At 46.3% G+C, this 26,472-nt stretch overlaps 2 protein-coding genes across 3 annotated transcripts in view; one reads left to right on the forward strand and one right to left on the reverse strand.

Moving 5' to 3' along the window:
* Positions 1 to 7,968: 7,968 nt before the first annotated feature.
* LOC146179043 (uncharacterized) overlaps positions 7,969 to 26,472 on the forward strand; it is a 45,399-nt gene continuing 26,895 nt past the window's right edge. Inside the window, exon 1 of the mRNA XM_084579834.1 lies at positions 7,969 to 8,224. Coding sequence (XP_084435960.1) covers positions 8,177 to 8,224 — 48 coding nt within the window. The 5' untranslated portion in view covers positions 7,969 to 8,176. The remainder of the gene's footprint in view (positions 8,225 to 26,472) is intronic.
* Positions 15,921 to 23,150, reverse strand: LOC146179044 (uncharacterized). 2 transcript variants are annotated; one of them, XM_084578767.1, is made up of 2 exons: positions 22,894 to 23,150; positions 15,921 to 18,083 (listed from the first exon to the last, which is right to left on the reverse strand). In XM_084578767.1, the coding sequence occupies exon 2, from the start codon at positions 18,067 to 18,069 to the stop codon at positions 16,054 to 16,056; it is 2,016 nt and encodes a 671-aa protein (XP_084434893.1). In that variant the 5' UTR covers positions 18,070 to 18,083; positions 22,894 to 23,150; the 3' UTR covers positions 15,921 to 16,053. The 2 variants fall into 2 exon arrangements, with proteins under 2 accessions (XP_084434893.1, XP_084434892.1); XM_084578766.1 differs by having other exon boundaries at positions 22,858 to 23,150.

Below are 26,472 nucleotides of genomic sequence, written 5' to 3' on the forward strand. Positions count from 1 at the left end.
CGCCGCCGATGCCGACGCAATTTTATAAGCGCCAAGAACCAGGTCTAGCCGTGGGAAGGTGGTCACGTATTCGTCGACGTGCCGGGGCCTACGTGAAATAACCGGCGCGTTGGCAACTGAGGAGCACCCTATTCGCCACCCCCTCCTCTTTCTGCATGGCGGCGACGGTGTTCTTGCAGTCACGTTATCTTGACTCTCTAGCGGCGTCAGCGGCATCCAGCGGTATCAGTCGGTCGCTGCTAGCGCTGGGGGGATGAAAGGGGGGCGGAGCTGGTTACGAGGCCGACGACGACGCGAAACCCAGGAACGGACGCCAAAGAGCTGCGCTCTAAAAGAAATATATACACAACAATATACGGTAGTTTGCTTGAGGCCAGCCTCCGAATTTTATCTGTTGTAGGCCGTCATTGCACCCCCCACTGCTCGGTGGTGCACGACGGCTGTTGTTGCGGAGCGCGTCTTTCTCTACCTCTTCTTTTTTCTTCTCTATTTTCTCTTCTGTCCGTTTGAGGCAGCGGAGGTGGCTCAGCTACAGAGCCAGTAGCAGGCCTGTGCATTTTATTTTCCTTCTTCCTACAGCCACAACAACAACGCCTCTTCGTTTCGCCTCCATCGGAACTGAAATTAGAGCCAGTTAAGTGGTTTACAAGGCCCAGTATCTGTCACTCGCGGATGAGGAACTATTTGGTATATAGAAAAAAAGAATGGTAGCATCGGATAAAGCTTCATAAGGAAATATGTGCAAGTGACAAAATAAGTTGGTTGTGTTAATTAGACAATTAGAGGCAATTGAGTGGTTTACAGGAAAGGAAATTCCCAGTATATATCACTTGCGGCATCCCGCTGACACATCTCGCGGGCAAACACAGCAACACTAAGGTAATGCATTTCTCCAGTACAGATTTTGTAGTGATTTCGAAAAATTTTTACTTTTCTGCACAGTATCTTCAAGTCCACTATTTTGATTTGCCTGTAATTCTTTTCAACTCGCCCCCTGAGCTACTTAGCAAAGCAACATCATCACTGAATTGCAGCTTACTGGGGTATTATCCGTTAACTCTGACTCTCGACTTTTTCGAATCCAGGTTTCTGAATACTTCCTTTAAGCAAGCGGTGAATGAAATTGGAGAGGTGGTGCCTTCTTGCCCAACACCCCTCCTTATGAGACTTTTGTTGCTTTATGGAGGACAATGGTTATATAGCCATAATAGATATCTACAGTATTTTTGCGTGGGCTCATCTACTGTCTGATTTCGCATATGCCTGCATGCGCGACTCCTGAGATTTCTACAGAGTCAAATATTTTCTCGTGCTCTACGAATGCTATGTATAAGGGTCGGTTATAGTTCGAGATTGTTGCTGTCACCTGGCTGATAAATATGTGATATATTGTACAATAGCCTTTCCAAAAGCCTGCCTGATCCTTTGGTTGATATTGAAGTCCAAGGTTGCCCTAATGCTGTTAGCGATTACCTTAGTGAATAGCTTGTGCGTAACAGATATTAAGCTGATCGGTCTGTAATTCTTCGAGTCCTTGAGGTTCCTTTTCTTGTGGATCAGAATAATGTTACCATTCTTCCAGGTTCCGGTACTCTTGAGATTATAAGGTATTTTGTATACAGGGTGGCCAGTTTTTCCAGTACGGTCTCCACCGTCCTTCAGCAAATCTGCAGTCACATGATCCTCCCCTCAGCTGCTTTCATTCTTTTCATTTCTTCTATAGCTTTCTTCTTTCTTCGTTACCGGCGGAATGCCTGATTGCTCTGCACTCTACTGCTACTGTCATTGTTGTCCTTATTACTTCAGCTACTGTATAGGTCAGTATAGAACCGTTTGGCTGCAGCTGTCTTGTCAATTTTATTACCTACATTGGTTCGCCTTGCCTCTTAGCGCATACACTCGATTTCAGCTTACCCGTATACTTTCGTTTTCACTACTTTCCGCCGCCGTGTTTTAGAGAATGCTCGATGCTCCATATATGTCTTTATTTTCCCGCTGACATCGGTGACAAGAAACTTTGTGAAATGTTTGTTTTGACCCCAACGGCAAAAAAGATGTGTTTGGTGTGTGTGTGTGTGTGCGCCCCCCCCCCCCTCCCCTCATGACAAAAACCCTGCCGACGCCCATGCTCTCACAAGAAAAATAGGGCGGTTTACCTCATACTACGTGTATCTCCAACCGAGGAGAAGAAATATAGTCTCCGCAGATGACAAGCCGACAGTCAGCATACAACAACGGCCCGATTACACGGGTCAACAGTACCGTACACTTTGTAGCACAGAACGCCCATACGGAGACAGTAGTCGCATCATTCCACATATTAGAGAGCTTTAGAATGGGGAGATTCTAATAGTTTGGGGAATAGGGTAATAGCGGGGTGTGAGTGCACATGCCCAGAGTAATTACCGCACCCCTCACCTATTCATCGCAGCACTCCGCGAATGCGTATTGCTGCCCTGCTATTACCCTATCTCCCTAACCGGTTGGGTCCCCATAATTTAAAGCTTTCCATTGTGGGCATCATGTGTAAAGCGTACGGTTAGGTGCACAAGAAAACAAAGAGCCCTATTGGTTCCAGGACAGGAAGGCATACAGGTGGGAACCGGAAAGCTGACATGGTAGTTCGAGGTTACATTAACCGAGCAACCGTAGAAGCTAGACAGCTCTCGAGTGTTTAGAAAATCCGCCAAGACATCGTGGAGCACCAGCGGTTGCTATAGAGGATTAACCACCCTCTGCACACGGAACTCGATAGAAAGCAGTCGGTAACCTTGAGACAGATGGAGATCTAATGTGTACCCATGTTTATGAATAATAAGAATGAGGTTGTGTCAATCATGCCAAACGTCGCATCGGAGCAGTGGCAGGCCGCGCTGTCCTGATGAAACTTGATAGCTAGGGCTGATCGCACAGCACAGAGGGTGCAGCGACGCCGCAAGAGGCCTGAAATAGGGACCCCAACTTGCCCCAACTATCTTTTAGTCCGTTCTCTAGAGCAATAAGTTTTTTCTGCTCTATATCCACATATAGCGTGTTGCACAATTAGAGGCGCGATGTAGAATGCTTCTCCTAACTAAACCGCGGAATCCTCGCAGTACAAATTTTGCACAGAAGGGGCATTTTGTCGCTAGTATTTTTTAATACCAAATTTGTTAGGGGTACTTGCCTGATTCGATTAAAAGAAGTCCGATGTTCCCATCTTATGCGGCAGCGACGACGCCAGAAGAGCCGCTGCACCAGCGATGGTACTGGTGGCGCCACCTCATGCTGCTTACAACAACTCAAACCTTCCAAAAACGTTCGCCCCCTCTTTTTCTGCATGACCTCCAAGATCACCCTCGCGCGCGTGCGCGCGGAGGTGATCTCGGAGGCCATGTTTCCTGTTACAGAGTTGTTGTAAGCAGCATGAGGTGGCGCCACCAGTACCATCGCTGGGGTAGCGGCTCGTCTGGCGTCGTCTTCGCCGCATAAGATGGGAACATTGGACTTCTTTTGATCGAATCAGGCAAGTACCCAAGACAGATTTGGTATTAAAAAATAGTAGCGACAAAATGCTCCTTTTGTGCAAAATTTGAACAGCGAGGATTTCGCGGTTTAGTTGGGAGAATCATTCTACATCGCGCTTCTAATTGTGCAACACGCAGTCGAGCCGGAAAAGACAGCCATAGGTTTCGCAATATGAGCTTACGCTGAAGAATTAACACCGGGGACAAAAATACCGAATTATTGTCCTCAGTAAAAATCATTCTGAAGCGCTTTCTGGCTACGCCGACCTTTGTTCGACAGTAGCGTGCGCATTTATCAACAAAGATATCGCAAAGGGAAGTTTTCGCGCCGGTAATTCAAGCTCGTGACGTCTTCATCTCGGATTAAGAGAGGTTGCCAGCATTTTGAAATGAATGGTGGTGGTAGAATATCCGAGACAAAAAGTCGAAGTGTACTTGTGAAAGCGGTCGTTGATATCAGTAATTCATTTAATGCGTTAGCATTAGTATTGTAGTAATAATGGTCTGGTGTACTGTGCTTGCTGGAGTCTTTTTATCCTGGATTGGAAAATCAGGACTCTGGAGGTTTTCGACAAAGACAGGCTTTAGACTTCATCTAAACTGCTATTGTATCGCGTTGAGCTAAGTCGTAGCCCGGTTTAAGCTGCGTCACTCGTGCCGCTCGGCATAAGGAGCGCCTCCTTATCGCTTTCAGTCGGACTGGCCTGGCTTATAAAACTGAGCACGAAATAAAGACTCATTGCAGTTCGTCTTCCTGATATCCACCTGTTATTATGTCCCAGACAACCATATCAGATCCAGGAGATGTCCATAAAATGTACCCCTCAAAATATTTAATATTCAGAGGATCTCCATAAATACCCACAATTGGTCCAGTGGATATTCCAGAGATGTCCCTATTGCCTCACAGTGGACGTCCACTTGGACATTCATTATGATGTCTAGAGGACGTTGCTAAATCAGTCTCTGGACATTGCATGGACATTGCCAAGATTTACAAGCATGCACTTTTATCAGAGCTGGGGATAGCTGTTGAGCAAAACACATAGCGTGAATTATAGTTTTATTCACAAAAAGACTCCAAGCTTTCAAACACCTTCCCCTCTTCATGGGTGTCAGTTTGCGTCTGTGCTTGTGCCTCCTGGAAAATATGAAAGATGAAGTGAACAATAAAGTGAGGCATTAAGAAATGGACAGGTAACAAAAAATAGTCACAAAAAAAAAGGCCGCATGCACAAAACAAACTTGTCTGAAAGCTGGCAACAGAACTTAAAGCTATACAACAGTAAAAAAAAAATAAATGGATGTAAAACCTTTGCGTGCGAAGAAAATAAGCCTATTAACATGCACGTAGTTCCACCGGGCCCGCAGTTAAAGGAATGTAAAAATTTCACAACCTGTTGTCTCTGTAACAAAGATAGTTAACAATTTGTGTTCACTTCTTTTTCAGTTAAGATTGGAAGTTGTTTTAGAGTGTAAGCTGTACTATTCAGGCTGCAACTTCAGATTTCACCTCGCTGGGACTGAATTACTTCAACCTAATTAAGCATAGGTGTCCACTAAAAAGGGAGACATACTGTGCCTTCCTTTCCCCAAAAACCAAAAAAATAGCGGAATGAAAAGGTGGTGTTAAGGCACTCTCGCATCTACATTTAATGAGAAGCTTGAGCACCCCCTAATTCAAACCGTGTACAGCCTTGGTAAACCATGCAAAATCACGCTTGAGCTTTCGCTCATTTAAATTTGTTCAAGCCATGCTTAAACAGGCATCTAACTGGTATGTACACACACAGTTTTGTACAAAATAGTGGCTAAATTTTCATATCTTAATTGTTTTGCAAGCCTTTCCTGTTGCTGTTTAAGACTGCATGGAGCATGTTGGAGCCATTTCTTTCTGCTTGCACATCATCCACGGTTGCAACATACCGCATGTTTGACCTCGCAGCCACTGAAACAAATACAGCAGTATAGTAGCTGTGGTTCATTATTAAAATACTAAAAAGAAGGAAAAATTGTTGCCAGCCACTTAAGCACCTGAGTACTGAGCAGCAGCCAGTGGAAATAAAGGAACAGGGAGAGGAAACAAGGACAAGTAGAGCGTAATGACAGCAAGAAAGGAAAAGAGTTTCATACACTCTTCATAATATCCAGAAAAATATACAGTGTGAACAAGCTGGCACCTCACGCATGGCAAGACAACAATCTTATTCTCTGAAGTGATCTAATAAGAGCCAGCCCAGCTTTTCACAAAAAACTTGAACAAAAAATGGCAAAGCAGCAACCCATTCTGCGATGAAGGCATGCAAAACGTGATGATAAAAAAAAAATAATATAGCAGGGAGGTCGCGGCCTTCTGCATAATGTTCTCTTCTAGTATCCACTCCCGCAAAATGCACTTTATGTCAATATCAGCAATGTCGCTCGCACATATTTGCTAGGCGACGCGCGCAAAATGGCCCACCGCTTAAAGAAAAAGCTAAAGGTTCCGATGACGCAGGTGATCCTTGCGCTGACCCAGAGTTTATAAACTCTGGGTCAAACATGACAGAAGTGGGCTCCGGGCTGTCATTGCGGGCTAGCTTTACAACTACCATTTCTGGTTTATGCACTTCTGCACACTCGTCGGTTCACCAATAGCAGAAAACGTGGCACGAGTATTCCTCGCAGCTGCGCGTGCTGCCCATGTCTTTGCTCTTGCTTTAGGCATAGCAGAAAAAGTCGTGCTCTTAGGTGATGCTGAAACGTACGCACCTTTTAAGAAACGTACGTACTCCACGAACAAGGCAATGCACAGGGCGATTAACAACTTGAAATGACTGCTGCTGTCAACTTCGTCAGCGAAGATGTGGCCATGTGACGCGCGTGCGACGATATGCGGCTGCCAGCACCTCGGAGAGCGGTTGAGGCGATGTGAGCTTGTGTCAGGTATGCAACATATGCATGCCAGGCACAATGACACTTCCGGCTTCCGGGGATCGCTTCCGGTTGTACAGGAATGTACTGGTAGGGTGCAGAGCTATTACACCAAGCGCGAGCTGCAATACTCGGAAGCGCCAAGATTAGCAGAGGTGGCATGTACTACGGCATGAGTCATTTGTGGACACGCGTCCGCGTTGCACTTAAATTGGCCGCGTCTTCTCGCTCGCAAGGACAACACGTGCATTGTGTTATTGTGTTGTGGTGGCTGCACCAATCTCTTTCTCCATGGCTGCGCAGCGGAGGCAGGGAAGGGAACGAGACGAATGCCGCGGACGCCATGAAAGAAAAAAAAAAAGGCGTGCTACTCCGCGCTAATTTTGTGGTAGAGTTGCCGAAGATATCATGAAAGTGACAGCGCGTCACCCAATAAACGCATTATTCATGTTCATAACAAATGTATCATACAACAAGCCTGCAGGCAAACCATTTAATATTTTTCGCTCGCCACAAAGAATGCACTGTTTCCTGATTGCGAATGTAGGCAGCGAGTCTCTCCAACGTGATGCTGCAAAGACTGTAATGCAGTTGTCTTTAGCTGGCGACGATGCTATCGATGTCTTCAATAATTTTCTTTTCAACAAAAACGAAAGCAAAGAAGATTCAATAAGTACTTTCTTCTGGGCGAGTTGGTTCAAAGAAGATTATAAGACGGTCATAAAGAAATTCGACAGCTACTGCGGTGCCCAGACGAACGAAGTGTACGAAACGATACTTGTTCCGCACGAGAATACAGGAGGTAGGTGAAACCTTCGAGCAGTTATCACGAGAAGTAAAAAAAACAGGCGCGACACTGAAATTTTGAATTGCTAACGGATTCCATGATTCGCGACCAGATAGTAATCAGAATCAGTAATGACAACCTCAGAGCGAAACTTCTCCGGGATAATCAATTCATATTGGCCAAAGCGGAACAAATGTGCGAAGCTGCTAGCGGCTCTTCAGAAGGAAGTAGGGGCACAGACAGAAAAACATGTCGATCCTGTGAAGGTTACTCCAGGAGGAAGAATGCTGTAAAGTAAAAACCCGGTGCTTTAATTGTGGTAGAGAACACAAGCCACGCAACTGCCCTGCCTATAAGAAGACTTGTAGAGCCTGCCATGGAATCACTTCGCCGCACAGAAAAGCAGCGTAAGTTGGTGAACTCAGGGATGACGACGATGACTTTAACATCTTGGATGTCTGCGTGGACAGCGTGGGAAGCCAGCGGGACTGGATTGATAAGGCAAATGCTGGCAATGCGGCTGTTTTCCGTAAAGTTGATACGGGATCTCAAGCGAACCTACGGCTCTACTCTGTCTACAAAAAGATCAAGCTCACATCGGCGCTCAAGCACAGCAGTTCCACCCTACGATCTTACAGTGGAGGCACAATCAAGCACTTGGGCGTTATCAGCTAACGAATCGCCGTCGGCGACCGATGCTGTGGCTTGAAATTTTTCGTGGTCCAGAAAGGGTACCAGGCGCTGCTTGGTCTTCAAGCAAGTGAACGGCTCGGGCTGGTTTCCAGGGGAGTAGATTCGGTGATAACAAATAGCTCCGAGAAACTGCTCAGAGAATACAGCGTCATTTTTCAAGGCGCAGGCTGTGTCCAACGCAAAAATGGCGCGCCGCGAAGGCGCTGTCCCAGCCGTGCAAGCCGCTCGACGTGTACCCTTGGTACTGCGGTAACCACTGCGCGAAGAGCTGCAGCGAATGGAAGAGGCTGGCATCATAACCAAGGTCAACGAACCGACGGACTGGGTGAGCCCTTTAGTGATTGTCAAAAAGAACGATGGGAAGCTGAGAATCTGCATGGATCCGCGAAGGATTAACGAGCGCGTAAAGAGAGAGCATTACGAGATGCCGCGGAGGGAGGACATACAAGCACAATTGCCAGGCGCGAAAGTATTCAGCATGCTTGATGCAAAAGCTGATTTCCAGAGTCCCGCTGGATGATAGCACTTCACGTATTTGTAATTTCACAACCCCATTTGAAAGGTACCGCTTCTTGAGGCTGCCCTTTGGTATCTCTTCTGCTTTCAAAAGGTACTCAGCGAAATCTTCTAGTCTCTGCCTGGTGTTCACGTCTACTTGAACTACATTTTGGTTTGGGAAACGTCAAGAGAGCTGCACGATCAGCGCCTAAAATCTGTTCATGAAGCCGCGAGGCGGGCCGAAGTGGCACTCAATCCAGAAAAATGCTAAGTTGGAGCTGAAGAATTGAGTTTTTAGGTGATATAATCTCTGAAAAAGTATAAAGGTAAGGAAATAAAGCTGGCTTACGGAAAGCTCCCACTGTAAATTTTATGATATATAATTCCCCGATCCCTCAGACGCGAACTGTTCGCATTCTTGGTTTTCTTCATTCCTTTGGGACTGGCACCCCTTAGTTGGCATCCATCTGTAAGTTCGCTCACGCTACTCTAGGTCTGATTCGTCGCATATCTATGCGCTTTGGCGGCGCGCGTGCTCACACGGCCCGCCAGCTTGTTCGCTCTGTCCTCCAGCCGCGTATAATCTACCAGGCATAGTTTCAATGTCTCACCGACAGAGGGAGAGAGAGAGAGAGATAAACTTTATTTAAAAAAAAGAGAAAAAAAGGGGGGGGGGGGGGGAAGGCGGTGAGTGGAGTCTTCATTTCAAGACCCCAGTGGCCTGGGCTGCCACTCTTGCCTGGGTTACTACTTTAAGGTCTATTCACACTTGCGACTAGATGAGGACGCGCGACTACCAGTCGCGCGACCAGAGGAGAGGAGCTCGCCACTACCGATGTTCACACTTGCGACAGTCGCCTTCTCGTTCTGTTCTCGTTCCGAACGAGTTGGAAGTAGGAGAGCTGCTGGGCGATGACAGTGAACGTCGGTAGCTGCCGCCTGCCAGACACTTCAGCTTTTTCAGGAGAGCCGGTACGCATGCCGCGCTCTCGTGTTTCCAGGAGAACACCGACGACGAATAGACGATGTCAATCACCGTGGTGTCAATATAAAATGTTTTACCTGCGTGAAAAACCCATTTCTCAAAAGTTCATGGTATTTACCGGACTTTCCAATCTCCTCCCAGGCCATATCCTATCTCCCTGCCTTTGAATTCCGGGTGCCGTTTGTTGAAAAGGTAGGGGTATTCTTTAATTGCATTGAGAAGGTGCTCGATCGAGTACTCCGGGACCTCGCTGATTGGTGAAATGGTTTGCGACTAGTAGTCGCGCGACTGAAAATTCGAGCAGTGCCCGATCGGCCCGCGGCAGTCGCTTTTCGACCGATGCGACCATTTGCGACTGTCGCTTTTCGACCAAAACAGTCGCGCGACCGCTGCTAGTCGCAAGTGTGAACGGGCCTTTACTCTGGGTCGCTAGGGCTGAGCATAGCAGAGTGGCCTCCCATTGCACCTCCGAATGGTGTGTGTTTATGCCTGCAGGTTTGGGGCCCATGCACCCCCAAGTGATGTGGTAAGCGGTGGGCTGGTAGTTGCACCAAGGGCATGTTTTTGTAGTGTTCTGGGAAAATGATGCTGTATTGATGTAGGTTAGGAAAGTGTTGGTCTGGAGCTGTCTCCATTCCTGCATTTCCTGTGCATTTAGCCTCTTGTGTGGAGGGGGGGGGGGGTAAATCCGACGTAGTTCGCGTAGGTACTTAAGTCGCGTGCCGTAAGTTACGGGGAGGGGAATGCTCGTTGTGAGATCGGGGATGGTGGCCACTCGGTTTGTGTGACCTCGAGCTAGCCAGTCCGCGACCTCATTACCTTCAGACCCGGAGTGTCATCATCATCAGCAGCCTGATTATACCCACTGCAGGGCGAAGGCCTCTCCCATATTTCTCCACTTAACCCGGTTCTGTGCTAGCTGCATCCACTTGACCCCTGCGAACTTCTTAATCTCATCCGCCCACCTAACTTTCTGCCGCCCCCTGCTACGCTTTCCTTTCCTTGGAATCCAGTTTGTTACCCTCAGCGACCATCGGTTATCCTCTCTTCGCACTACATGTCCTGCCCATGTCCATTTCTTCTTTTTAATTTCGGTAACTTGAGTTATTTCTCTGACCCACTCTGCACGCTTTCTATCTCTTAATGTTACCCCTACCATTTTTCGTTCCATAGCCCTCTGGGTTGACCTCAACTTATACCCTCTTTACACGGCCGGCTTAACCACGGTTACGCTTAACCGAGGTTACCGAACTTAACCACGGTTAACCGCCAATCGCGGTTAGCTGTGCTTACACAGCTCGCCGCCGTTCTCGGTTACGGCCGCCATTGCCCATAAAGTACAACCGAAGCGACGCGGTAATCTGCGGAACCAAACAGCATTTACAAATATGTTATTTATAATCTAGTTTCCGGAGTGCCGTCCGACAAGGCGTCAACAACGCGGTGAAGCCCCGCACGATGGCAGCACCTCATCGACCACCGTAAACACCGCCGCGTTGACCCCTCCTCCCGCAGACTGTACGCGAACGACACGGCGGCTCGTTAGCGCCGACGTGAGAAACAAAGCGTGCTAAATTTATTGACATCTGGAATACTGAGCCGAATATCAGGATTGAATCACTCTTGAGGATCACTGACCAGCGGCAAATTGCTGGCAAAACCGATAACCGCGATACTATCAAGTTTCTGCTCAAGCCAGCTGCCGCCGGTGCATTGCGGCTCACCGCTCTGCTGCGATTAATGCGTCACCAAAGTTAATCATATCGTTATTTTACGGCGGCAGTATAGGATTCACAATAAGGAAGTTTCATGAGTACGCCATTTCGATAGCGTTGATCAGTTCCAAAGCGCCGATCGCCGCGGCTTCGAAGAGAAATGATTTAGGCCTATCGGCGACTAGGGGGCTACTCACCCCGCCATAGTTCGCCGCGCTCGCACGCTTCACCGCCGCGGTAAGTGTAACGTACCTCAGCCTGCTCGCAGCCTCCCGCACTGCAAGCGTTGCGAACTTGTGCCCTCTCATTGTAAAGCTACGACCGCGTATTGTTGGACGTTCCACGCTCAGCGACAAGCCGCGCAAACGATATATACACTGCAGACACAAGACGGGGCTTCAGTACTCAGACGCTTGGCGGTAGGCCGTAACCGAAGAGGCCGGGCGACACAGTAGACACCGCCTATTCAATACGGGCAAACGAGTACACTGTTGAAGCAGACACGCTCGTACGCTTCGCTCACTCGGGTGCCGACGAGCAGCCTCTGTCAACAACAGACACTGCCATAACCTCGGTTAACGAAGCAAACCGAGGTCGCTAAACTCGGTTTGCGATAACCGTGGTTAGGGGTGTAACCATGGTTTGGTCTGCCGTGTACATGGGCTAACCACGGTTAGCGTAACTGCGGTTACGCGAAACCGTGGTTAACTCTGCCCGTGTAAAGAGGGTATTAAGTAGAACTCTCTTGGTTAGCCTCCATGTTTCAGCCCCATAGGTAAGTACAGGCAAGATGCAACTGTTGTATACTTTCCTCTTGAGCGATACCGGTAAGCTGCTAGTCATAATCTGCGAGTGCTTGCCAAATGCGCTCCATCGCAATCTTATTCTTCTTGTTATTTCCTTTTCATGGTCCGGATCTGCGGTTACTACCTGTCCTAAGTAGACATATTCGCCGACTATTTCCAGTATTTCGCTACCTAATGTAAACTGCTGTTCCTTCCCGAGGCTGTTGAATATTACCTTAGTCTTCTGCATATTGATTTTCAAGCCTACCTTTCTACTTTTCCTGTCTAGGTCATCAATCATTATTTGCAGTTCATCCCCCGAATTGCTTAGCAAGGCAATGTCATCGGCAAATCGCAGGTTACTGAGGTATTCTCCATCTACCCTTATCCCTAACTGCTCCCATTCCAAGTCTCTGAATACTTCTTCTAAACAAGCGGTGAATAGTACTGGGGAGATTGTGTCTCCTTGCCTAACACCTTTCTTTATGGGAATTTTGTTACTTGCTTTATGGAGAACTATGGTTGCTGTGCAGCCACTATATATATCTTCCAGCACTTTCACGTACGGCTCGTCCACCCCCTGATTTCGCAATGCCTGCATCACCGCCGAGGTTTCAACTGAGTCAAATGCTTTTTCGTAATCAATGAATGCTATGTATAAGGGCTGGTTATATTCCGAGCATTTTTCTATCACCTGATTGATGGTATGGATATGATCAATAGTAGAGTACCGTTTCCGAAACCCTGCTTGATCCTTTGCTTGATTGCAGTCTAAGGTTGTCCTGATTCTATTAGTGATTACCTTAGTAAATACCTTATACGTAACAGACAGTAAGCTGATTGGCCTGTAATTTTTAAGGTCCTTAGAGTCCCCTTTCTTGTGAATGAGGATAATGTTTGCATTCTTCCATGGTTCCGGTACCGTCGATGACACCAGGCACTGCGTATATAGGGTGGCCAGTTTTTCTAGCACGATATCCGCCCCGTCCTTCAGCAAATCTGTAGTTATCTGATCCTCTCCAGCTGATTTCCCCCTTTTCATAGTTTCTAGTGCTTTCTTGACCTCGTCCTTCGTCACTGGAGGAACGTCTGACTGTTTTTCCCTACCGCTAATCTCATTACGGTCCTAACTACTTCGGCTACTGTAGAGATCTGTATAGAACTCCTCGGCTACTTTGACTATCTTTTCCATATTAGTGATGACGTTGCCCGCCTTGTCCCTTATCGCATACATCTGGTTTTTGCCTATGCCCAATTTCTTCTTTACCGCTTTAAGGCTTCCCCCGTCCTTTATAGCATGCTCAATTTTCTCCATGTTATACTTCCTTATATCGGCCACCTTGCGCTTATTGATTAGCTTTGATATCTCGGCCAATTCGATCTGGTCTGCTGGATTGGAAGCTTTCCAAATCTTTCGTCTCCTTAGACAGCTTACCGGTATCCTCTCTAACTATCCTACCGCCTACTTCTACCGCGCACTCAGTAATGATATCTCTGAAATTATTGTTCCTTGCCTCTACGGTAATGTCGCAATCCTCAGTTAGAGCTGAATACCTATTCTGTAGCGAGATCCTGAACTCTTCTGCCCTCCCCCTAACCGCTAATTCGTTGATGGGTTTCTTTCTTACTAATCTGTTGCGTTCCTTCTTCAGATTTAGGCTAAAGAAGGAACGCAACGGATTAGTAAGAAAGAAACCCATCAACGAATTAGCCCGGAGTGTCCCGGGACCCAAGTGATCTGATGTTTAAGCAATTAATTTGTAGCCAATGGATTAGTTGTGAAGTGAGCTAATGTTGTAGGTATTCTGCTTGCAAGAAGGTGCCGACACGCCGCTTGTGAGTTAGTGATTACGTGAATCTCTCAGTTGGTCCCGTCTCCGTAGGTAATGGCCAGCATGATCTCCGCAACTTCCGCTTCTGTGATAGTACAGTGCGGGATGGACATGCTGGAGACTTTCGTGTAAGAACAGTCCATCACCGCTGCTGCTGCTGCGGTCGATGTATGCTTGTATAGAGCGGCATCCACATAGACAGTTTTCGGACTGCGTTGCACTGCGCGCATTGCAGTTCGCCTTCCCGATGTCCGCCTGATACAGCTATTACAAAACTGCGCCGGTGTCCACACAAATGCGAAAATTTTTGGCTGGCATAGCAGCCGTCTCAAGCAGAAACCAGGAACACCGTGTTACGAGCACGGTCCATTGCGCGCCTTGTGCCAGCATTCAGGAAAGAACGCCCCCTGCTCGGTCTAACAGGTCGCCTAACAGTGGAAGAGCCCGGCGTCCTGTCTACGTTTGTCGCCCTGCTCCCAGTGGAAATCTGTAACATGGTAGATAAAGGTATAGATAGCGTAACGATTTGCAAACATTGCTGCAAAGGCAAAGGGCATCCATCAGCCGCCTACGCTTTCGCAGCTGTTATCGGAAGAACAATGCAGTGATCAGGCACTCGGCTCACCTGTCTGATAACATCGCCTGCTTTGCGATGTGTTGGGCAATCAGCGAGGATGGTGATCCGCTGGCAGCGATGACGTCAATAGAACGACAGTCGCGACTGCTATGCCCGTATGACGTTTCCATGAAGAATGAAAACAAGGAGGACTCTGTGCTGAGGAGTCTGTTTTTGTGAAATTAATCTTTGATAACGATGACTTGACTAGCTTGCCAGCGCGGTCAAGCTGAGAGTAGTGAGGTTTCTCGATGCTGCGCTCTACCATTTCGACGTTAACTGCGTTATTCTTTCCCATAGGTGCGAAAAGCAAGGCGCCCGTATTGTACGAGGCTGAGTACATGTTAAAAAACTCCAGGTGGTCTAAATTTCCGAAGCCCTCTGGCCTCTACTGCTGTGTCCCTCATACCCTGAACCCTTTGGGACGTTAAACACCATAAAACTTATACTTTAGTTGTTCATAGTAAAACTCGACTGGCTAGCCCTCGTTGAAATTGTTGATGTGTTTCGTGCAGCAAAGTACTCAGTGGCTAGCAGGTTGGATTAAAAAATGGAGATAGTTTTCTTCCGTCGCTGTGTCGATTCCTTTTCGTGACAGTAAATTTCTCAGAAGTAGGATTCGCGCCACGACCGAACGGAAATTTACTGTAGTCGATGCAGTCGTTGAATAAAAAACAATGGAACAGATTTATTGTCCCTACGTTTCGTTAACACTCGCTCGAATGGCGTACAAAACACATACTGTGACCCCGAAGTGTCCGTTTCGGGTTCGGCGTGGTCGAGTCGGTCCCTCTCCCACCAGATGTCCAAGACCGGAGCGGCCGTGAGAGCGGCGCAAGAGCGCTACAGATCCCCCGCTCCCAGTAGAGTTATAGGCGAGACCCCGGAGAGGGTCTGAGCTGCTTTCGGGTCGAAAATGCTTGCCGTCTCCGTCGACAACATAATGTAGTCCACTCAGCACATTGCTCTTTTGTAGGCGCGTAACACACGGGTCACGTACTGCTATGCCTTAGATCAAACTTCAGTGGTTGCTGTCGCGTTGCCGGCCGAATCAAGGCGTACGATAAGAACGCATGCGTTTCCTCAGTGTAGGAGGAGGGCAAAGAGGAAAGGAGGGTCGACATCATACACGTCAACCCTAGGCGGGTGGCACACGTTTGTACCTGGATGCAACGTTTTGAGAAGGCCTTTAGCGTCTGAAATAAGGTGTGGAAGTTCAACATTCAGCACTTTCCTTTTGAAGAGTAAAGGCCTTTGAGACAAGGGCAAGATGTTTCGATTGCGTCCTCTAAGCATGCCGTGGCGATAGCTCATCATGCTAGAAGGTGACCATAACCGTTTCTGCAAAATAGGAAATAGCATACAGAGTGCGCGACGAATACGCTTACACTTAAGATAACTATCACTCATACCATGTATCTCTTTTACCGTAAATCACGGCGTTCTAAATTAAAGAAGTTGCTGATAGCAGTGACCATCTCTTTGTGTTTGGATTTTAGGGCGTTTAAATTTCCAAAGCCATAGACCCTGCAAACAGAATATCTGCATGTGCATGCTATTACTCTTGGTGCTTGCCAAGAAAACACGAACTTTGTCTTCTATGTGTAAACACAGTTTATTACAAAGACGTAAAAAAGAAGAGTGTCAAAATCAACTGTGAAGCGTCCGGTCGCCAACACTTAGCAAGAGCTGGTGCTAGAGCGGTGAGAACTGCGAAGACTTTTTATAGTTGCGTCAGCACAGCCCCACAATCAAGAAGCCTGTCCGCTGCCTCAGCAACTGCTTCCTTCGCTAACTCGTCAGTTTTTCCGGACATCTCAGCCACTTTCTCGATTAGGGCGTGGCTCTTGAGCGTGACCTTGAAAGCTTCCACAGATTCAGGACTGCGCTCCGAACCAGTCACGTACAGGGCGCCCAGAGATACCAGGTTCTTGTTCCTAGCCAGGAGCTGCCATATCTGAGGAAGGCCATCCACGATGTTCGGTTCCCAAGCTACATGAATGTCTACCACTGACATGTTTTCCCGAAGACCTTCCGCGATCAAGAGCAAGGCTTCTTCATTCAGCTTGTAGACATCGAGCAGGCAGAGGGAAAGAATGTTCAGCGTACCGTTCGCTTTAAGGAGATCTTTGACTACGCGGGCGATCGCAGGAGTCACTTCTGCACTGTAGGCATCATAGCGCCAAACAACGGTATTCCCTTTCAACGCTTCCAGAGTCTTGAGGAGTAAGTCCTCTGAATCGACTTTAAGCTGTACATATCCAATAGATGTGTTTGTCTTCAAAAAACTAGTGACTTGGTTTGCGAAGGCAGGAGACAGCTTACACTCCGAGTAAAGGTTCAACGTCGTCACTGTGGTGTTGACGGAAAGTGCGTCGAAAAAGGTGTCCATGTCTGACAGCGACACTTTGTCATCGATCTCTAAGGACAGCAGAGAATGGTGGTCGTTAGTCCGCACAATGTTGGCCAGCTCTTTAATGCGTGTCTGCCGCCAGGAAATATAAGCCCGCTTGAACAGTCCTGGAAAGCGGTCGACCTCAAACAGCTGGTTACTCCTCTCATCAGAAAGGTCTATATCAGATACGTCGAGCTCCTTCAAGGTCTTGTTTGTATTTAATGCTTCAGCAAAAGCGAGAAAGGTGCCGGAATCGAGCTCGTTTCCCGAAAGATCTAGCCGTTCTAGAGTCGCATTTTCTTTCAAAGCCGTCGCTAGCGCCAATGCCCCGGCTTCGCCAATGCTGTTCGAGGACAAGTCGACCTCTTTCAGTGAGGTATTTTGTGTCAGGTGTTTCGCCACAGTAGCAGCCACATCATCATTGACGTCGTTGCATCTGAGCTTTAGTACGCGAAGGTTACTGAGTAGGCCGGCAAACTTCAAAGGCAGGCTTTCATGGACATCGCTACCGTATTCAGTGCCAAATATGTGTAGCTCCTCTAGTGGAGGACATTCCACGGCGCCTGAAATTATTCCGGAGACGGACTCTTCCTTAATAAACTCGAGGGCAAGCTTCTTCAGGCTAGAACTTTTCTGCAAGAGTTGTTGCAGCGCGCGCACATCATCGCTGGAAATAGACTCGATTTCTAGCGACAGCGACTCGAGGTTGTCGCACCCGGAAACCGCCTCAAATATGTTTCTGAAGCTTCCGACTGGGAAATCGTTTTGACGGAACTCCAGGCATTTCCAGGAGGCATTCGCGCGCAAAGCGCTAACTAGATCTTCAATGCAGTCTTCGGTATCTCGCGCCTGGTCAATCCTAAGTGATTCTAGCCTCTTGCCCCCTTGTAATGCTTTCACGGCGGATTTAGCAGGGACGTCGGACAGATCGAGGCGCCGAAGACCAGGAAGCACCCAGCACGCCTCCTCCGACCCTTTTAACCTCAGCTCGCGAATGCAGACATGATGAGCCAGAAGCCAGTCCTTCAGGAAGTCTGCGATAACACAGTCCTCTTCTTTCGGAAACAGCCCGAAAGCTGGACTGATCGCCAGTCCTGCCGCACCGTGCAACACCTCCAGACCGGCTTTGGTGAAGACCTCGTTGAGGGAGGGAAGATGGCTGCGCAACCAGCAAGGTTTGTCTTCGCCGCCCGAGCAAGGCTTAAGGATGTCGACACCGGCATTTTCCAGGAACGCTCTTAACTCTTGAATACGCGCCTTTTCCGTTCGATACCGTTGTGGCGCGCTATCCAAGAACGAAACGAAAGCGTCGATAGCACATTCTTCGCCACCGGCGTCTGCCATTGCCGCTTGCCGACCTGGATGAAAACAAAGAAGATGATATAGGTACAGAGAATTAAAAATTCCTTGCTGCTAGAATTTAATCACTTTCTGTAAGCGAAATACAGGAAAAGTTAACAAGATCTAAGTGTGTGAAAAAATATCTAGCAGGGAATATTTTACAAGCCCATATATAATATATACTGCAGTGACGGCTGTTCATGTGGATGACGTGCGCCTACGGAAGCCGAGCTTTAGTACTCTGCGCGTCTCTTATATGTCCACCATGACAGCCTCTGAATGATGATATCAGCCACGAACGGCGATTTATGTTGGCTGTTTGCAATTTTACGCACGTTACATAGTCGCAACCTTGGTGCCCCATTTTGCAGGTTTTCATGCCAGCTGGTAATACGCTTGTACCAGCAGGAACCGTACTGCAGTCAAGACGTCATAATATCAGGCATGAATAAAAAGTGACCAGCGCGTATAGGAAGAAACAAATAGGCGCTATTCACATCTAAGTTCCTATACTTTCACGACAGTGTCTCGTTTTATAAGCCAGCAGCTGTTGTGACCGAGGTTGTTAATTTAGAAATCCTGAGACGCTCAGATCCATGAACTAGCTACACGCTAATGCCCCAATACACACATGAGGAATAACCCATAGTTGTGTACTTAAAAAGAAAAGTAGGTGTGGTACAGAGGTCTACCTCGATCACGCCCAACCGTGCATACACATCCCCATGGAACGTACTTAACTTTCCATATATGTCTTCAACAGGTGTATCGGGTACGGGAAAGTAACGATTTTCACTATCACACAAGCGATTGCTCAGAGAGAGCTACAATATGGCGCTTGCTAATCCTCACAATCTGTGTTCTCCAGTAAAGGATACTCATAGACGGACCTTAGTGCAAAAGTGCAGGTTACCTTTTTTCCACCCTTCTCGGCCTTATCATATTGTCTACCGCCAGAGAGCTCTTTGTACAGGGCATGCTTTATACATGTTGCACTGTACCGAGTCGAATTCAGACGCCAACTCCCAGGGGTATAGACGTGATGGGGGCGCTGCATTCCTGGTGTCCCTTTCTTTGGAAACTTTCTACCGCCCAGTTTATTTATGCAGGGCTTCCTTTTATAAATATATTGGCTTGGTTTGTGGGGTTTAACGTCCAAAAGCAACTCAGGCTATGAGAGACGCCGTAGTGGAGGACTCCGGAAATTTCGACCACCTGAACAATATGAAATATGAACAATCATGTAGGGCAGGAGCGCAAAAAACAAGGACACAGGGAGCACACTGAAAAACAAGATTAGCTCATACCTGCCCTAGTCCTGTAATGCGTTAGTCCTGTTTTTCAGTATGATTATTGTGTCCTTGTTTGTTGCGCTCCTGCTCTATACATGATGCATTACCGACTCGCCCACACGAATGTATGAACAATACTTCTGGCCACGCCACTGCCAATACCCTTATGCGTCATTATATAAGATCGCATTGTTGTGCTGCCTTTATGCCTAAGATGGGGCTGCCCGAATAATTGAGCTTTCGTATGCGATTGAATTCGTTATCTTTGCGAACACAGTTACGGTGACGCAACCTATAAATTTACCTTTCTGACAGTTGAAAAAGAGCGTTTCATTTTTGCAAACAAATCTATGATGTTACAACATTCGATCTTCCTGATCAAAACCATGTCTTGAACGTCAGGGTTTAGTGGACCATAGTTCAAAAAATTTGGGCGTTGCAGTGCGCGGCCATAAAAATGTCACTGTATTTAAATACCCGGTTATTGAACAGTTAGACGACGTAGAAATTCGTACTCTATAGTTCGCACGGTTAGCTGTCAAATCCAGCGAGCTTTCTTGCGCGTGACCTGCGTCGCTCCAAGAATTGTAAGGCGATCCTAAAGAGTGACTCACCAGCATGCGGTCACACTGCCTACCCAGTCACTAAACTGCCTAGAATGCCATTACGTTACATTATTTAAACTAGAAAGCTTCTAGACTAGAGCAACGGCTTGGTTAAAACATTCGGCAAGTGCAACTTTAACTTGGGGAATTTCGTAACTAAGCTTAACCGCATACATTTTTTCTGACAAAACGTCCTTGTCCGCTACCCGGCCATTTGCATTCCTGGGCAGTGTTGCTCGATCAACTGCGGTAATTCTACCCTTTTCTAAGTACGCTTTCACCCCAAATCGGGTCAAGAAAAAGGTACTTGAAAGAGTTTCAGGCATTTTCAAAGCTTAGAAGAAGAATTTGGGATAACTTTCCGCGACAAAGCTAATCTTGGCAAGGCATATTCACGGTTACAAAAGCCATCAATGCAAATGCTGAAAGCATTCTCTTACGACCGCCTTCGAGCGCCCTTGATGTACGACAGTTGTTGAGCAGAATTACAAATAAAATAAAAAAAAAAAAAAACACTGGCAAATATATCCTTGCCGGCTTAGTGCATTAATCAGCGAAAGTTTGTGGGCATTATCGGCCGAGCTGTCTGCAGACTGGCAGTACTGTTATGACCTTTCATTTAGCAAAATAGTTGCTTCGTTTCGGAACGTCGGATAACATTGGATAAAGGAAACGACTTGACGAAAGTGTCATTTATCACAGTAGCACAGAGATAGTCCGGAGCAGGTTCGCCGGTGGGTGCAATAACGACAGTTTATCGGTGTTTCCAGGTTTTATGATGTTCCAGAATCATTTTGGACCAGTCTTCAGAATGTCAAAGAGGGTTACTTTAAAGAAGGTGGATTTAGTAGACTTCAGGGCTCGTTAATATGCTGAAGCAGCTGTCTTGAATGATGCCGATGAGCAGGTGTTAATGCTTACTTAGCAGTTTGAAAAAGTATCTTTTTGTTAGAAAATCGTTTCATATATATGCTATATATCATGGAACATGGCTAGCTATCGGTGTGCACGCGCCGAAGAGGGATACGAGGATGAATCAAGACACTTTATTTCGGTACATGCCCCAGTTTCCTATTGAGCACTCGAGATGCCTGGTAAGAAAATATCTTAAAAAGGAGCCCAGTTACTAAGGGTTACAAAATAAGCTTTGTTATTGTTGTTATAGGTCTTGGAGCGTTTTGACTACGATGCATGCCATAAAATGAACGTGAAATGCCAGATGATCGCCCAGGCCAGGCATATGTACTACGTGTGACACGGATCTTCAGATGATATTAGTAAAAGATGTGGACAGGCCGAGAGGCTCTACACAGAAGGCCCCGCCTTCTAAAAAATGGGTCCGCGAGCCATGATCTCGCCCGACTAGTGGCAAACCTAGTCTTCTAAAAACACCGGTTTATTCCGGATACACAAAAAGCATTTCGCAAGGACACACCATTGCACAACACTGCAATTGAAATATAAACATAAATTCTTCCTGTCTAAGAAATAGTAGACCATACGAACATTCTCACAACAAGCTAACAATTTAAAATTAAACGGAGGAATATAAGCTCTTCATGCATCTTTAAAAAATATAAACAAAGTCAACACAGGCAATTATGGGCCGATATTATCGGAGGGACTAAATTGAGCTCACAGACAGTGGCAGCTGGAAGAAAGCTGCCGTATTTTATAATGAACTTCGCTGTTCTTCATTATATACAAAGGATATCGCACAATCCAGAATGTGTTTCTTCGTACAGCAGAGCTCAGAGTAAAATTATCCGCTATTTATTCTACGGGCGAGCCCTTTGCGCCCGTGGAAAGTGCCATGTGATTTAATTGAGCTTGACCCATTGTTGACCTGACAGTATAGGTTTTGACACGACGGAGGCACTGAAACGGTCTCTCAGATGAGCAAGATGTGTCTGGTAAAAAAAACAAAAACCGCTTATTTACACAGTGTATACGGGAAAGCGGTTCTAGCCATTTAACGTATGTGACATCATCGAATAATAAAAAAGTGTTTGTGTGGCACTGACCCATGTGAACTTTGTGTTGATAATCAACAAGTGACGAACGATACGTTGACGCTGACATAAAGTAGCTGATGGAACCAGTTTGCTTATTTTACTTTGCCGCGCTTTTATTTTTATTTTTTTGATTTAGTGTACTCCGCCACGTCTGGAAACAGCCAAGCCTCTTTAGGCGACTCCCTGTCGTCCGTGTGAATGTGCCAGGCTGTAGCAGAATATATGCTGAATATATGCTTTTTGAAGGGGGCGGCGGTCTCAGCACTTCACCTCCCCCGCAGTCGGTGCCTTTGATGCTGACCTCCGCCGTCACATCAACAAACCAATTAGCAGAAAAAATTCGTGGCCCCGGATAACTAACTCTAAATGGGGAGAAATGACTACCTGTTGTTCCTGACAGAGAGGCGAGATTGCTTGGTCAAATTGTAATAGTACCCACTTTCACAACAGAGAGGTCTGCAGGTTGTCATGCATCGCTTTAACGGCCATCTTAATATAAAAAAAAAGCAAACAAAAAACAAGCTCTGCTTTTCTTGGCATTCTGCGCACGTACACATGCAGACACCTCTGCGAGCCAAAAGCGGTTCCAGCATGTGGCGCCCTCTGCGGACGTCAACAAGCGGCGGTTTTTCAACGACGGGCGAACAGCCCACCTTTTTTCTGCAACGCGATGCGGCGAACCAAGATTTTGGCCCGCATGTTTCGATTGGGTCAATATGCATTAGCTGCTCTTTGTTTTCGAATGGTGAAGAGAAATTAACGATGCGGAACGCATTAATGGTGCGACTGAAAGGAAACAGTGAAGTACGCGAGGTCGTCTTGCTAATTCAATCGCACACTGGCAACGAAACAAAAAGTTAACCGAAATATCAACCTTACCTGACAGAACAGGTGTCATAACCCTCCACAACTTACACTGAACACGGCACGGGTGAAAGCGCCTTCTTGTGTATCGCACACAAGCATTCGGCGTACGGTTTGTGAAGATGATGCGGACGCTCACGTAACCGCGTCACAGCGCCGATCGAAAAAGAAGGCAGCGAAAATCGGCGAGGTATCTTTTCTGCGCTGTCAAGTGCTGATAATGATGACGTACTATCACCCAGACCAAAATCACATGCAATCCCTCGAACCTAAACCAGCGGCGCCGCCCTTTTCCGCTGTTTCCGCTATTTAAGAAAGCCATAGTCGGCCTACTTGAGAAGTTCGCTCTCAGGAATGTTTTTCGTGATATAACCGCTTAACGTGTAATAGCGCTGGCGTCGTCAGTGAGCCTTAAGTATAGAGCAACACTGATCATTGCTGTGGATGGGCGAAATGCTATATTCTAGCTGAGTAAATGTTAAATATATAATGTACAAGTAAATAATTAAGTTCCTAATGTTAATGATACTGTTAGGAACAACCGATCGGTATTCCGCATGGGAATAACGTACACAAACATAAAAAGCAGCTATGCCGTCTACATAGATGGGAGCGCGTGAAGAGGCAAACATCAAAATAAAACGTAATGATTTACAAATTGGCATAAGAGTGAAGACCACGAAATACTTTGGTTAAACAGTGCATACAGTGAACATACATAGATGAGCGCAACACCGAGCGAAAGAGGAAAAGAATTGATAAGAGTAGGGAAAAAATAAGCAGTCAAAAGTACGACTAATGTGCTGGATAATGTGCTGGAGCGCGTAGTGGCACATGCATGACACATGCGCCAAGTGATTTCGTTTGTTCCGCTCGCACTGTGGTGCGCATTCGCTGCTCGCAGTAAGACCCCCGACTACTGTGGCGGAGTACCCGGGTTCGATCCCGACCGCCGGCGGCTACATTACGATGGAGGTGAAACGGAGAGGCGTCCGTCTATTGTGCGATGTCAGTGCACGTTAAAGATCCCAAGGTGGTCAAAATTACTCTGTAGCCTTCCACTACAGCTCTCACTTCTCTCTATCAACTCAATATCAGGTCAACAATGGATCAAGCTCGAATAAATCTCATAGCACTTCTCCGTGGGCGCAAAGATCTCGCTAAGTCTCACTGACATTGCAGACGACTTTATTCAGAGGTCTACTGTGCGAAGAAACACATTCTGGATTGTGCGGTAGCCTTTGTATGATATAAAGGACAGTGAATTCATCATAGTAGAATACGCCAGCTTTTTTCAAGTTGCCACTGTCCATGAGCTCAAATTAATCCCTCCGATAAAATCGGCTCTCAATTCACTGTGTCGTCTTCGTTTCCATGTTTGAAAGTTGCATGAAAAGTTCATATTCTTCCTTTTAATTTTAAATTGTTTGCATGTTGTGAGAATGTTTGTATGGTTCATTGTTTCTTAGACATGGAGAATTTAAAATATGTTTACTTTAAGATTGTAATCTTCTCGTCCAATGTCGAGTCCTCACAAAATGCTTTTTGTCTATCGGGAATAAACCGGTGTTTTTAGAAGACTGCATTTGTCGCTCGTAGGGCGAGGCCATGGATCGCAGACCCGTTCTTTAGAAGGCGCGGCCTTTAGCATGTAGCCTCGCCGCCTGCCAACAACTTGTATATTATCATCTGAAGATGTCTTGACACAATTAATACATATGCCCGGCCTGATCGATCACGCTATATTGCATTTCGCGTTCGATTTTATCGCATGCACCATAGTCAAAACGCTCCAAGACCTATAGCTGCTATAACAAAGGTCATTTTGTAGCCCTTAATAACTAGGATCCTTTTTAGATATTTTCTTACCGGGTTATATCGAGCACTCAGTAGAAACGACGTGTTACATGCACTGAGATAAAGTGTCTTAAATATAATTAATTGTCTTATCTCTCTCCGGCGCAAACTCCGATAGCCATGTTCTATGGTATATAACATATATTTAAGACGATTTTCTAACAAAAAGAAAGGGCTTTTTCGAACTGCTAAGTATTCATTAAAACCTCCCCATTGGACAGCATACAAGACAGCTGTTTCATTAACGAATACCGAAGTCTACTAAGTACACTTAAACTAACCCTCCCGAACATTCTGAAGACTAATCCAAAACGCTTTTGGAACATAATAAAACCTGGAAACACCGATAAAGTGACGTTATTGCACCCAAACGTGTCCAGGCCACCTCTGTTTTATTATAGGTACTAAATGATACTTTCGTTAAGTCGTTTCCTTTTTCATCCGATGTTATCCACCGTCCCGATCTCCAACTGAGCGATCATATCGCGATAGATACCACCATGTTCGACTTGCAAGGCATCACACCGATTATCGATTTGAATAACATCCTTTAGCGCAATTCATGGCATAAATTAAACATCTGTACGGAATGCTAAAGAGTACAGTTTTGTCATCATGAAATGCATGTTCTCAGAATCATTTGAACATGGTGTACTGCTGAAGACTGGGAGATTGCTGTGGTTATACCAGTATGCATAAAGCCGCAGATAAACAGAATTCCTCTAACCATTGACCTATATCTTTTTGAGTTCAATAGCATGAAAAATAATGGTACATATATTTACACATCTTGTTCATTTTCTGGAGGAATAACAATTTCTTATCTGAACAGAGCATGGCTTCCGGAAGTTTTTCTTTTGTGACATTCGACATTTTTTCCACTCCTCCACTTAAGACTTGCACACCTATTTGAACTCCACTTTTTCAACTGACTGCATATTTCTCGACTTTGCTAAAGTATTCGGTAAAGTTAATAACTCACTGGTATTACATAAACTAAGTGTGCTGAACATTTTACCCTGAAGTTCTCAACTGGGTCTGTGGATTTCCTTCTCATAGTGTTGAATTTGTCAGCATTAATGGCGCTGATATCCTCTACTGTACCATTTGGTTCCAGTGTTCTTCAAGGATTAGTAATTAGTCAACTTAGCCTTTTTTAAAATCTTCTACTGTGCTGTGAATTGCCGTTACCCTCTGTAGTGTACTCTGTATCCTGAGGGTAAAATAAATATATCTTTCAAAGGAGCATGACCGGAGGAGGAAGGGGAGAGGGCGAACATTCGTAATGAATTGTACTTGAATGTAATTGGTCCATGAGGTACTGTAACTGACCGGTGAAAGATCGTCCCATCCTCATCAAAATTTTGTCGTATAGATACGCATTGGCCTTCTCAGTTCTCAGCCGAACGGAAGTCTTTTTACGCTCCAAGGAGAAGCTCAGAAACGCGAAGACTGGTGTCGAAGGTTGTGTCCTTACTGATACCCAGAACATGTGTATTTCGAAGCACTGTACTCTTTGTTTAAATATGTAACGGGCATACCATGTGCTGTAGCGTAGTGTTATATTGATTTTATTTTTGGCACATTGAATTTCGCCGTAGGGGGCATCAAGTCTCGTATAGGCTTCTTGTCTCCGGTCCTAACATCACTGATGTGAAATACACATGACTGATAGATTGACTACGAGATAGATTCGGTTCTGTTAACTCGTTCTGTTATCAGCCTGCTCCCACTACTGATTGTTTCAGGATATTTCATTGTACTTCAACCATA

This window comes from Amblyomma maculatum, chromosome 9 (assembly GCF_055883805.1).
Source record: "Amblyomma maculatum isolate TAMU_Amacu chromosome 9, ASM5588380v1, whole genome shotgun sequence".
In the NCBI taxonomy this organism is placed as follows: domain Eukaryota; kingdom Metazoa; phylum Arthropoda; class Arachnida; order Ixodida; family Ixodidae; genus Amblyomma; species Amblyomma maculatum.